Below are 13495 nucleotides of genomic sequence, written 5' to 3' on the forward strand. Positions count from 1 at the left end.
TCTTTAGTTGAAATTTCAAGTGAGGATTTGTATGTGCTATTTTTAACATCATATTTGTTTACACTTTGTGTTCTAAATTTATAACGAAAATATAGACAGGATGGGTTGTGTGTGGTTGGTTTTTTCAATTGGATAAAAACTTGAAAGGATTCCTAGGAGATCATGATGTAGTAATATATATCTACAGTGTAAGTCTGTTTAATATAAAGGTATGTGTATGTAATAAACTTAACTTACATTTACTATTGATTTTTTAAATGAAATTTATCTTTAACATGTTTGATATATATATATATATACCTTGATGCACACCTGTGTAAAATGATGTTATGCAAGTGTGCTCAAAAAAGGAGAATGGGGATACATAATAAATAAACTACAGAAGTAGTATTATATCCTGTAATGCAAGGTCAGTCAATATATGTGTAGAAATGAATGAATTGTTTGTAAAAAAGGGGGGGTGAAAATTCATATATTTTTTTACTACAGTGAAATTTGTGACAATTGTCAAGTAAGTGGACTATAAAAGGGAATGGGATTATATTGGTATGCTTCAGAGGTGTTAAACATCATGGACTACATTGGGTTGTCAGACGCATGGTCAGACAATATAGTTGTAGACACATGAGCGAATTGATTGTGAAAAAAGGGGGGTGGAAAATTCATATATTTGACTATAGTGAAATTTATGCAAGCCATGACATATATATAACCTGTCTTAGTGGGAGAGTTTCACTGTATTAAGTCTGTATACATTGAGAAGGTAACAAGTGTGAATGCATGGAGGTGCATGGATATATCACGCCTTTATTTGCAAAATATGAAAACTTGCTAAAAATTATAGAAATATGCTTATGTCTTTAATTAAAGTTGGAAAAAAATAATTTATATTCTTTAAAGCAATGTTATATATATATTACACTCTTCACTTAAAGGCATTTTGCTATGAAAGACTTAATATCCCACACTTTTTGAAGTCTGTGAAAATATCTTATGTCTGCCATAATGGTGATAACTTATAATTTTAAGGGACTGATTAAAGTCATTTATCATTTTCATTAGGACAAGGATTATCAAAATTACATAATAAATATGTGAAGTTTTTTCTGTTGTCTAGACTAAACCAGTCTGTAAATACCATCAAATTAAAGTAATATTAGGTCAATAAATATTTACTCAAAATACTTAATTCTATATTGCCAAGCCAATATAATTAAATGTGAATAATTAACTTATGGTAGGACTGTAAGTAAACATAGTATACAATTTGTGTACAATTTGGAAATTAGTATGGCGTTCATGATCACTGAACTAGTATATATTTGTTTAGGGGCCAGCTGAAGGTCGCCTCCGGTTGCGGGAATTTCTAGCTACATTGAAGACCTGTTGGTGACCTTCTGCTGTTGTTTTTTTTCTATGGTCCGGTTGTTGTCTCTTTGGCACATTCCCCATTTCCATTCTCAATTTTATAGTATATGATGATTTAATCAAAGAAAGTAAAAATTTAGATACCAAGGAGACCTGAAATAAATAAAAGTAAAGATAATCTGACATATTATATGCATGCAATTGCAATTGAAACATTCAATCCACAAAACACCACAAAATAACCTATTGATTGAACTTAAAACAACCAGGACACTAAAACTATGTCTGGAGACTTGCAAGACATGAATTAAAACCTATTTAATAAGCTGCCTCCTGTTTTGGGGCATACTGCACAGCAAAATATTGATTGCTTTAGTTTCTACATGTATCTGCAACCCTGCAGCCATGCAAAGCCTAATATCTCACCAAGGAATGACCGTTCCACTTTTTATTTAGCTGGTCAAATAAGTGCATATCATTGTGAACAGTTATATTATATTTTAAAGTCTATTAAAAGAGACAGAATATTGAGCTTTTGATATTTACAATACTGATAACAAAATAATCCATAAGTTATTTATACAAATTTGGTCAAAGTTTCTCAGTGCAAATCAACAGATAGATTTTTTTTTTTTTATAAACTTAACTTACTCATAATGTTAGTTTTCATTCATTTTATAAGCAACAGTGAGTGAGTGAGTGTTCGGACACAGATGTTCTGCCACGGTTTCTGAGTCCTTGAACTGATATTAATAATTGGGTTATAGACACATCTGTCGATTAATACATGTAACACATGCAAATACAATGTAGCCATTGTTAGCCGATTATTGTATTAGTGGCTGTAATTTCCCTAAACGAATTAACTATTAAGTGCTGTCTTGTACAAGATTCTTCAGTTATTTACATGGGAATTGATCGTTAGGATATGCATGATATATGTAAAGATGAAATAAATGAGAAATTATTTAATTTAGTTGATATTCATGTCACATGACATTTATTTGTCAAAGATGTTCTTCTCTGTCAATCATCATTACAAAAACACTTTTGGATAAGTCATGCACAAATTATATTTTTGTTGTGTTTTTTTGACATTTTTGAAATAAGTATAATTCTTGTAAATATTACCCTTATGTATTAAGATGACGTTCTTTGATTGTGTACAGGTAAATTTAGTAATCTTATTTCAACATAAGATTTTATTTACTCCCATTTCATCATTATATACACTTAATCCTTTGGGTATGTACTAATTGATATATGTTTCATATATTGTTATTGACAGCATTTGAACTTAAGCGTCAATATCAGTGCATTCTCAGATCTGTAAAGTGTAATTGTTAGTTCATTGTTCTTGTGCTTTGTATTGATCTGATGAGTGATCGAGTTATGTCCTAATTTCAAATGTATTATAAGTTTATTGTTATCCTGTGCTGTAACGCCACTGTCCTGGCTTAGGGGTAGGGTTTGGCGCCTGCAAACATGTTTAGCCCCCAAAGGGAGCATGTAATTTTTCTGAGATTGTCGATTGTTGCTGTATATTAAATCGGTTTATTGTTTTGTTCATAAATCAGGCTTTTAGTTTTAATGTTCGAAATTGTTAAACATTAATTTCATGTCAGGTAACTAATAACTTTGCGGTATTGGTTTTACTCATTGTTGAAGGCCTTACATGTTATGACCTTCAGTTTCAAACTTCTTCATCATTTGGTCTCTGATGGATAGTAGTTTTATCAGCAATCATGCTACATCTTATTATTGTATAGCTTCTGGCTTCCTGTTTTTATTTTTTCATTTATAAACTCCATAGCACTATAACATATGGTGAGATCTTCCTTTGGGGATTTTTTTCATTAGAGAAAAAATGTTTTTGTCATGCAATCCTTTTTTTTATGGTGTTTCATCCTGTATTATCTTAATTGATGAATAACCATTATGAATATTGCACTATTAAATACTCAATTTAATGAATCCAATTGAAAAATCATTAAGAATTAATCTGCTAAACAATATATCAGATTACTTTGGCATTCTCTATCTTGTTTAAACAAACAATGATGAATCAAGCCATTTCTAAGTAATTTTACAGTTTGTTCGATCTTATTTGAGCTTTTACAGCAATGTCTCAGGCATGCGGAAGATCACAATAACACTCACAACCATGTTTATTCCCCGTCCCCAAAAATTCTTGATGTGCCTGTCCTAATTTAGGAGTTTGTACTGGTTAATGCATGTTGGTGTGTGTCTTATTTTTTTTCCATTATTGTCTCAATTAGGGCAGTTATATTGATTTTCTAGTTTGAAATTTTTTTTCTCACTTTTTGTCATTTAATAATCAGACAATAAAGTTCTTAAATTATTGATTGCATTTTTTATGATTGTTGATATTAAACAGAAAAATAATCACAGAATGTTAAGGGCAATTAAAATTTACAAACAGATATTAAATTTTTAGCAATTATAGAAAAAAACATCATAATGCCATTTTCTATCTGCATGCATGGTTAATGTGAATAATGAAGACTATAAAAAATTATGTGAAAGTTGATATTTATACAGTAAAATATTTTTAATTTTCCAATCTCATATCAACCTTAGTAATGATCTTCAAGTAAATAAAATTTTAAATAATGATGGATGTAAATACATCACCCGAAAGTCAGACAAAAATTAGCTTCCACATTGTCTGTTTTTCGTAATATCCAATATCTAAGCTTTCGAGTCTCGTTGTGTCTTTACGGCGGTATCCAATATATAGCATACAAACAATGCAATGAATTGACTGCTTAGGGCTTAAATACTTAATGAAACACTTTTTAGATAAATTGGATTTGTTTTCACTGTGTAACACGCCAATCTTGTCTAGAGATCTCTCACGGAAAAAGGATCTGTAAATTTTCGTAATTGTATGGATATTTAAAAAAAGAATATATGAAAGTTCATGGTGAGGTAACTATAATTTAATTAATTATCAATTATTTCGTTAAACATGCTTCTTTTTGTAATACCAAAATTACTAACAATTATAGCAGATTTCAATTAAGGCATATAATATGACTCATTTACTGAGCTTTGAGAAATTCATTTGATTAGTATAGCTTTCATAGTGATATTATGGACTGTTTTCCTTGCGATATTGGAAAATGAATGAATCTTGATAACATGTCTTTTGCTGAAATAACAGGGAATTGTGATGAATGCTATTGTAAAGTATGTTCGATAAGGTCCTCAAATGGCCCCCTTTTTTAGCGTAAATTTCAAATTCGGATTTATTGACCAATATCACGATAAATTATAGCTAATACATTGAATAGATAGAATATAAGCCATTTTGTTGTAAATCTTACGTTCTGCGCTTCATTATGACGTCACAAATTGTACTTGTATTGCTTTTTTTACGAAATAATCAATGAAAATGGGTAAATTTCCATAGATTATTGGACAGGAAATAGAGAGCGCATACGTCGACAACAAAGATCTTTAAAAATAATGTTTATAAAGATATTTCACATGTCTTATTTGAATATTAAGCTTGTCGACGCCTGCGCTCTATGTTTCCTTGTCCTTTATTTGGTTGAAATCCAGCTGATTTTGTCAAATTTCACCAAAATCCCTTATTTTGTCCTTTCTGGGATGTAAAAATCAACGTGTAAGAATAAAACTTTGACAAAAACAGTTCTGTTTAACTTTCTCACATGTCTTTAAGGCAACTAAAAACATTTATTGTCTTGTTACTATGAACTTTATAATTGGGGCCAAATATGGCCCTTACCGAACTTACTCCTTTGGTATGTTGAAGTCGAAGGTCAAAAAAGGATCAAGGTATTGTGATTTCATTGCTATTCAAATAGATGGTTTTGTTATTTGTATTTTACAGTTTTGAAATTTTTAAGCTTACGAAACAAATTATCATGTCAACAAATAATAGCATTAGATATAGCAATAACCTTCAAGGTTAAATCATCAAGGGAAATAATTCCGGTTCAACTCACCCTTTTGGCGGAATATGCATAGATATATATACCGGTATATATATACACGAAGATTTCAAAAGGACTAGTCTGTCTTGATGAAATATGTTCTTTAATTGTTTGAAAAAAGTAAATTTTGTTCCACATAAACAATGCATCTAAGAATTTTTATTCACTTCAGTTATAGGGAGTGTTAATATTCAAGATTTTTTAATTTGGCATTTTTTAGGAATTTAAGTTCATTCTTGGTAAAATTTTCACAACTGCTCACCAAAACATTGTAATTTCATTCTCAATTTTAATTGCTAATGACATCTTCTGGAATTAATAAAAATGGTCAATTGTGTAACATTATTTTTAATTTGATGTACCATGCAACATTTATGAAGCTGTAACTCTGTCAAATCCTAAAGATTTTGAAATGAAAAAGTATATAAATAAGAAGATGTGAAATGAATTATAATTAATGGCTCAAACTCCAAGAAAAATTTTGAAAATTCTAAATTGTGGTACTATATATATATAGTATATATAATAATATGGAGGTCAACTTGCTGTCCTATGTAAATGTATGTTTTGTCCAAGAATCAATCAGACTGATCAGACTTAAGTACCAATTTAGAGATAATAAATCAATAGTCGAAGAAATATGTCAAAGAAATGTGTAATCACAACCTTTATGGTCTTGACCAAATATCTAACATTTTATTTTATGTCTACTATATTCCCGACTGGATTATTGGTGTGTTAAACTCTAGTTATTATAGAGCTCAAAGGTAGCGTTTAGATGAAAGCATCATCAGGCTAGAGATGCACTCTTAGTTATTATTGCATTCAGAGGTAGTGTTTAGATGAATGCATGGCTCTGAGATGTCGATTAAATTCAGTAAAACTTGTATTTAAGTAATAACTAGCTGTATTTGGATTCATTTATTTTAATGGATTTAGGAATAATTGGATATTGTATATGGTTACAGGAAAATTAAAACCTACTTTTTTTTACAATTTTTAAGCTATTGTTTTTTCTGAATTTATGAATTTTCAAGACATTTTTTTAATAATGCAAGTATTGACACATATAAGTGTGTTTGGACTTCTTTTAAACTGAGTTCTACTGTGCAAATTGTTGTGCATTTGTTTTTTCTACATTGGCTAGAGGTAAAGGGGGAGGGTTGAGATTTAAATAAAAACATGTTTAACCACGCTGCATTTTTGAAGTCAGGAGCCTTTAGCTTTTGTTAGTTTGGTATTATTTTTAACAACACCAGACACAATAACTATAATAAATACCAATTTATATTTGTTCACATTTAATTAAAGGAAATAAAACATGGTCTGCTTTTTATTTAAGTATAAATGGGCATTAAACAGATCAAAAACGATTGTTTTACATACGTCATCAGTTAAAATTGCTTGATTTACTTCAAGTTGGTAAAATACAGGAATTTGAAATTGTAATATGAAAATGCCATTCCATAATCAGTCAAACTGACCACAACTTAATTCTTATCTAATACAAGATTCCGAGATGATAAATCAATAGTCTATCTACTTGAAGAAATGTGTAATCAGAACATTAATGTTCTTGACCAAATATCTAACATTATATTTCTTGTCTACGTTATTCCCGACTGGATATTATTGGTGTGTTAAACTCTAGTTATTATTGCATTGGAAGGTAGTGTTTAGATGAATTAAAGCATGGCTGGAGATGTCAATTATCTTCAGCAAAACTTGTACTTACATAATAAATGTTACTGTATAGGTTACAGGAAAAGAAGCAATTTTGTAATTCTGTTTGTATCGTTAAACAGGAAGTTTCTTCGAAAGCTTGAGAAGTTAAGTGAAATTTTATTGATGTTTCTTTAAGGCACGAAGAATTGAAAGTAGATTTTTAACTATAAGACTTGCATGTGAGAAGATGGATTGAGAAATCGTTGAATTTGTCAGATCCGAAGTTTATCGCTAAATTGCCTTTAAACTTTTGTTCGTGTGCATGAGATTAATAGATAAATCAATGGCGGAAGTTGTGGAATCTTAATGGTTAATTGTTTTTAATGTAAGAGATATTATGTAAAATGATTGAAAATAGACATTGTTGAAAGAACTGTCAATTTCACATAAAGGTTTGATTTATTTAAAGGTTGATTGATAACCTCTTACTGTTTTGTAATAGATTTTTATTTACTTCATTTTCATTAGTAATACTTGAATGCTGTAGATTCATTTAAGTTTTTGTTTGCCAGTAGTATTTGAATAACAGTTTTCAGGATATGAGGAGCCTGTAAATCAGTGGTTTACAGTTATTGAGGGCTTTCTGCTATATTTGTTTTTCAATTTTATTGAATGATTGGTTTTCAGCGCCACTGTCAGTACTATGAGCAAGTTTGGTAGTGGTTAGTTTTTATTAGCAGAAGGTGCCAGGAGAAACCACCAACCTTCTGAAGGAATACTGACAATCCTTAAATTAATTAAATTATTCGGAAGATTGGTGTGGAATGCACCTGCCAAGTGCAGGATTTGAATTTTCTACAGTGTTCACTGACAGGTTGATACTGTAGTTGGACTACTAAGCCCACTCTATCTCCTACACAGGTCCCCTCGGGGAACCCCCCTCCTCATTGTTTTTCAAACTTCTTGTTTTACAAAATACCAATTAAGGGAATGTCATTCTATTAAGGTGATCAACAGAATTTTAGGCTAATTTTGCTGCTGTATTTCAACTTGTTTAATCCTGTTAGATTGTAATATTAATAAATTTTTCCAAATCATTTATCCTGTTTTTGTCTTACAGAATGCCAGCAAAGGGGAAGTATATAGCAGGCAAACAGGTCTCCAGGTGGGAAGCAGACACGGATAATGTTGACATCGAATATAAAAACTTGGACACACAGTCAATAGCCCCTGTGCCTTTCTTTAGTGGGCGGAAAGGATGCCTACTCAAGATCTTGTTCCTGCTGGTGTTTTTTTCTGCTGGGATGATACTGGGTTATATGATCAGAAGAAACATTCATGAGACACTGATCAAACAGAAGCCAGCAGTAGAACATCTAGGAATCAAACAGGTTTGTTAGAAATTCATAAAAGTAGAGATGAGATTTTTTGAACGCATGGTTAAATTAGGCTACTTAGTACGGTAGGGAGATGTAGTATTATTGCTAATGAGACAACTCACCACAAGAAACAAAAGACTTGAAGGTTATAAACCATAGGTCACACACAGTTAGTGACAGCTTACAAAAATGAGCAAAACATTTGGTTTTAATTCATCAGATCTTTACAAAGCACAAAAACTACTAACAAAAACACAAAAGACTTAACTACAATTATGGTAGTACTACTGATGTAGTAACTGAAAGCCAATAGCAACTAATAAAAAATCATCTCTCTTAGACTAACATATCCATAGGTACACACCCAACTTCCAATAGATTTAAAAAAAGAGGTCATTATCAGTCAGAGATAAATATGACCTTGAATAATGCAAAAATGTGGGTATAGACAAAGGAAGGAATTTGAATGTTCATTTGTGTATAACTAAAAATATCAAGTTGGGTTTTAAATTATTGATATAAAATTAAATCAATGGTAATACTATACATAAAAAAAAAATATTTTGATATTTTGGATTTTTTATTCAAAATATTTGGGATTTTAGAAAAACTTTTTTTTATTGACTTAATTTTGCACAATTTTGGAAATATAATAAATACGATCGATATACAGTAACAAACAATATGCTGAAATCACACAACTTTTTTCATGAAGTCCTACATGGAAATTCCAAGTCATCATGCAGTAAATTAAAAAAAAAGAAGGAATAATAATTCATCAAAAAACACTTAAAATGTCATTTTTCTGATAATTGATTATGTTTTGCAATTATTGGATCACAAATGCCACTATCATTTCATGTATATCTCAAAAAGTGATGTTCTTGGCACCAATTATTGTTCAAGTAATCTCGAGAAAATAATTTCTTTGGATTGCCATTAATTTTTATTGAACATGACAATTCTAGAGTGGAATGACATTTAATCTAAATGTCTCATTTTCAAGGACTAGGACATTATTTAAAACTTATCTCAGAAACGTTTATCTAAGTAGAATATAGTGCTATGATCTAATAATGTTTTATGACCAAGAAGTAATGTAGTCAACTGAATGTTTTATTGTTTTGGTGCATGTTGGCTTAGAAGCAGAGGTCTTGTAAACGCAATTTCAACAAATTATTTTCCCTTTCTTAAAATCCCAGATCAATTATATTTACTCCCTGATCTCATTTGAATTGCAGAAACTGTCTGAAAGAATTTACCAAGATTTTCTTTTCCCGTGGAATTAGACTGGTCTTAAAAGTAGCTATGAAACGTAAACATTTATTTCTTTAGAATGCTGTACATGCTGTACGTCTTATTTTGTGAAAAAAAGTGTTTAATATCATATAATTTCGAGACACATAATAAAAACCTATGTCCAAAGCTTGTCATTATGAGCAACAAATTTGGCAAAGGATAAGTAATATTGAGACAAGATTTTTTGAATATATGTGCATTGATATTGTATCTGTCGAGTGAGTTCAAGTGCTTGAGTCATGATATAAATTTTGCATTAAGTTGAGACATATGAGATGATTTTTACACTTTTTCAACTCAACAGGTACTACTGTCAATCCAAGAAATTGGTACCCACAAAAATAAATGATTCCACGATATTATTAAAATGTGATTTATTTTTTTGTAGAATTATGATGATTCCCTGCGACAGAAGATTCAGGCAGATTTGAATGATACTGCTAACTACAAGGACCATCTCAAGTAATTATTGTTACTGTAAATTCAAAAATTATATTGCAACATTTTTATTAATGCGAATAATGCTACCGTGTGTTTATCGCAATAATAGGACCTCACTTTAAGTTATATGGTTCACTACTGACCCCCTACGGATCCATAGAGGGTTAGTAAAATCCATAGGGGGTGAGGCTGGAGGCTGAGTCCCCTATAGCATTGTATAGATTTTATTCACTATATGCATCAGTAGGGGGTCAATAGTTAACCGTATAACGAATTTATCGCACGCTGCACTTTTTCTGATGCGTTTTGTTGAAAAATAAATAAGAAAAACACAACAACATTAATAGATGATGTCACCATTAACGCGTCATGAACCCTATGAAATTTACTAACCCCATACGGTCTCATAGGGGGTCACCACGTGACGGAGTTAAACCAATCACAACGTGATATTTTACCAGTGGTGCGATAAAATTTGATATCTTATACATAATACTGTATGCAGATTTTCCTGAAATCAAAATGATTAACATCTTATTTGTAACTGTCAATTTAAAAAAACAATTTTGAATTTACAAACTAGAACTTTACTACGACTACAATAAAAACTAGAGGCTCTAAAGAGCCTGTGTCGCTCACCTTGGTCTTTGTGAATATTAAACAAAGGAAGAGGACGGATTCATGACAAAATTGCGTTTTGGTGATGGTGATGTGTTTGTACATCTTACTTTACTGAACATTCTTGCTGCTTAAAATTGTCTCTATCTATAATGAACTTGGCACAGTAGTTTCAGTGGAAAATGGTAGTAAAAATTTACAAAAATTGTTAAAAATTGACTATAAAGGACAATAACTCCTTAGGGGGTCAATTGACCATTTCAGTCATGTTGACTTATTTGTAAATCTTACTTTGCTGAACATTATTGCTGTTTACAGTTTATCTCTATCTATAATAATATTCAAAATAATAACCAAAAACAGCAAAATTTCCTTAAAATTACTAATTCTGGGGCAGCAACCCAACAACTGGTTATCCGATTTATCTGAAAATTTCAGGGCAGATAGATGTTGACCAGTGAGTGTTAAACAATTTAACCCCATGTCAGATTTGCTCTAAATGCTTTGGTTTTTGAGTTATAAGCCAAAAACTGCATTTTACCCCCATGTTCTATTTTTAGCCATGGCAGCCATCTTGGATGGTTGGCCGGGTCACCGGACACATTTTTAAACTAGATACCTCAATGATGATTGTGACCAAGTTTGGTTTAATTTGGCCCAGTAGTTTCAGAGGAGAAGATTTTTGTAAAAGTTAACGCCGGACGATGACGGACACCGGACACCAAGTGATGAGAAAAGCTCACTTGGCCCTTTGGGCCAGGTGAGCTAAAAATACAATTGTTAGAATCTTTTCTACAACAATTGACTACTTTAAACTGGAAACTTGGCATCAGGAGATAGAAAAGTTTCTTAGATAACACCATGGCAAGAAAACAGGAAAGAACAAATAGACAATCAACAGTCAACAAAACACTATAGCTATAAAAATGAATGAACATTTATGTGACATGCTATGGCAACACATAGTATATACACACACAATATGACAAAAGACTGGTAGAAGAGAACAAAAGAATAATAATATAACTTACCAATAATATTAGACATTTCAGACCTAGTTTTCCATTCATTCTTCAAATAGTTGCAGACCTTAATTGTAAGCAATCTAGAAACTCTGGCATTATGGGTAGCAAAGAAATCTATAAGACAAGGGAGACAACTTTATAAAATAAAAAATATGTAGTATGATTGCTTATAAGCCAAATATTCACCAAAAATCTCAGGTGGCTGGTGCTCCAGACAGGTGGGCACATCCTGTTTTGTAAGCTGATCTTTCTGTTCATATTTTTTGAGTTTTGCTGATTTGTTTAAATCTTTAATTGTTTTTATTTGTAGTGAGATCTCCAAACAAGTGATGCTATCAGGCATTGGTACAACTAATAAGTTTATAGAATATCTGATATCGTTCTGGTCTACTTTCCCTCTTGATTCAGTCAAAATGAAACAATACAGTGTCTTATTATCATATCGTAATTAGTAAGTATTTGTTAGATATTTGTACTTTGTTAGATTATGTTCATAATGGGCTCAAAAATGTGTATTTGTTTTTTTGTCTCCTTGTAGAACAAAGGTTACTGTATATTAAGAAATTATTGCGTGCAATTATGGTTGCAGTTTTGTCATTTTAGACTAAAACCCAATTTGAGCTTTTACACTTTTTAATCATGTAAATTCATCTAAAAACTTTCAAAATGCGAGTTTAAATTATTGCAATTATAAACCTGCCACAATAATTTCCGAATTAACAGTTGTCATGGTTGTTGGACGGTAAAATAATTTTTTTTTATATAAAAAAAGATCTACAAATAAAATAAAACAGGCCTTCAACAATGAACAAAGCCAATACTTCATAGTTAGCTATAAAGGGCCCTAAATGACAAATGTAAAACAATTCAAAGGACAAAACTACCATCCAAATTATGTACAACAAAATGAACTAAAAAATCAAATATGTAACACAACAACAAACAAAAACCACTGAATTACAGGCTCCTGACTTGGGACAGACACATACATACAGAATGTGGCGTGTTAAACATGTGAGTGTGATCCCAACCCTCCCCTAACCTGGGACAGTGGTGTAACAGTACAACAAATTTACAAAGGCTACTTGGAAAGGTCTGTAATTTAATGCATGCTGCATTACCAAAAATAACATAAAATTTGCTCATGTAGACTTAAAATTAAGTTACAAAAATTGTAACCAACTTTAAAACATATATATGTACAACATTTGTTTAACTCTAAACCATAGACTCCACATATTGTAAAATTTCTATGTGAAAAAATGGGGGGAAGGGGCTAAGACAGAGTTTTTTTTCATTGGAATATTTAGGAGTAGATTTCAGATATTTCATCATGAATTTTTAAAGCTAATATAACTCAAATCTACAGACATGTAGATTACTTTACTTTCTTTTTTCAGCACATCAAAATCTAGCAGCATTTCAGTATTATCAACGATGCCAAATACCAGTGTAGTATTCCAAGCACATTATAACCATGATAACATGTCTGGTATACACCCAGATTATATACCGTTCAATGCCTACTCTCCTTCTGGTTTTGTCAGGGTAAGTGTTGATCACATGACAGACATGTGGATACACCCAGATTATATACCATTCAATGCCTACTCTCCTTCTGGTTTTGTCAGGGTAAGTTTCAATTCATGGCAAGAGTATATTTAGTGTTGACAGCTTCTTATAAAGTAGATGTCAGCTGTTTATGCTTGATGACTAC

At 31.1% G+C, this 13495-nt stretch overlaps 1 protein-coding gene across 2 annotated transcripts in view; it reads left to right on the top strand.

Moving 5' to 3' along the window:
- Positions 1–13495, top strand: part of LOC143057317 (putative N-acetylated-alpha-linked acidic dipeptidase) — a 66906-nt gene that overhangs the window by 26567 nt on the left and 26844 nt on the right. For both annotated transcript variants that reach the window (XM_076230611.1, XM_076230610.1), the window contains exons 2-5: positions 8137–8407; positions 10083–10156; positions 12089–12229; positions 13179–13326. In XM_076230611.1, coding sequence (XP_076086726.1) covers positions 8138–8407; positions 10083–10156; positions 12089–12229; positions 13179–13326 — 633 coding nt within the window. In that variant the 5' untranslated portion in view covers position 8137. The remainder of the gene's footprint in view (positions 1–8136; positions 8408–10082; positions 10157–12088; positions 12230–13178; positions 13327–13495) is intronic.

This window comes from Mytilus galloprovincialis, chromosome 13, assembly GCF_965363235.1.
Source record: "Mytilus galloprovincialis chromosome 13, xbMytGall1.hap1.1, whole genome shotgun sequence".
NCBI lineage: Eukaryota > Metazoa > Mollusca > Bivalvia > Mytilida > Mytilidae > Mytilus > Mytilus galloprovincialis.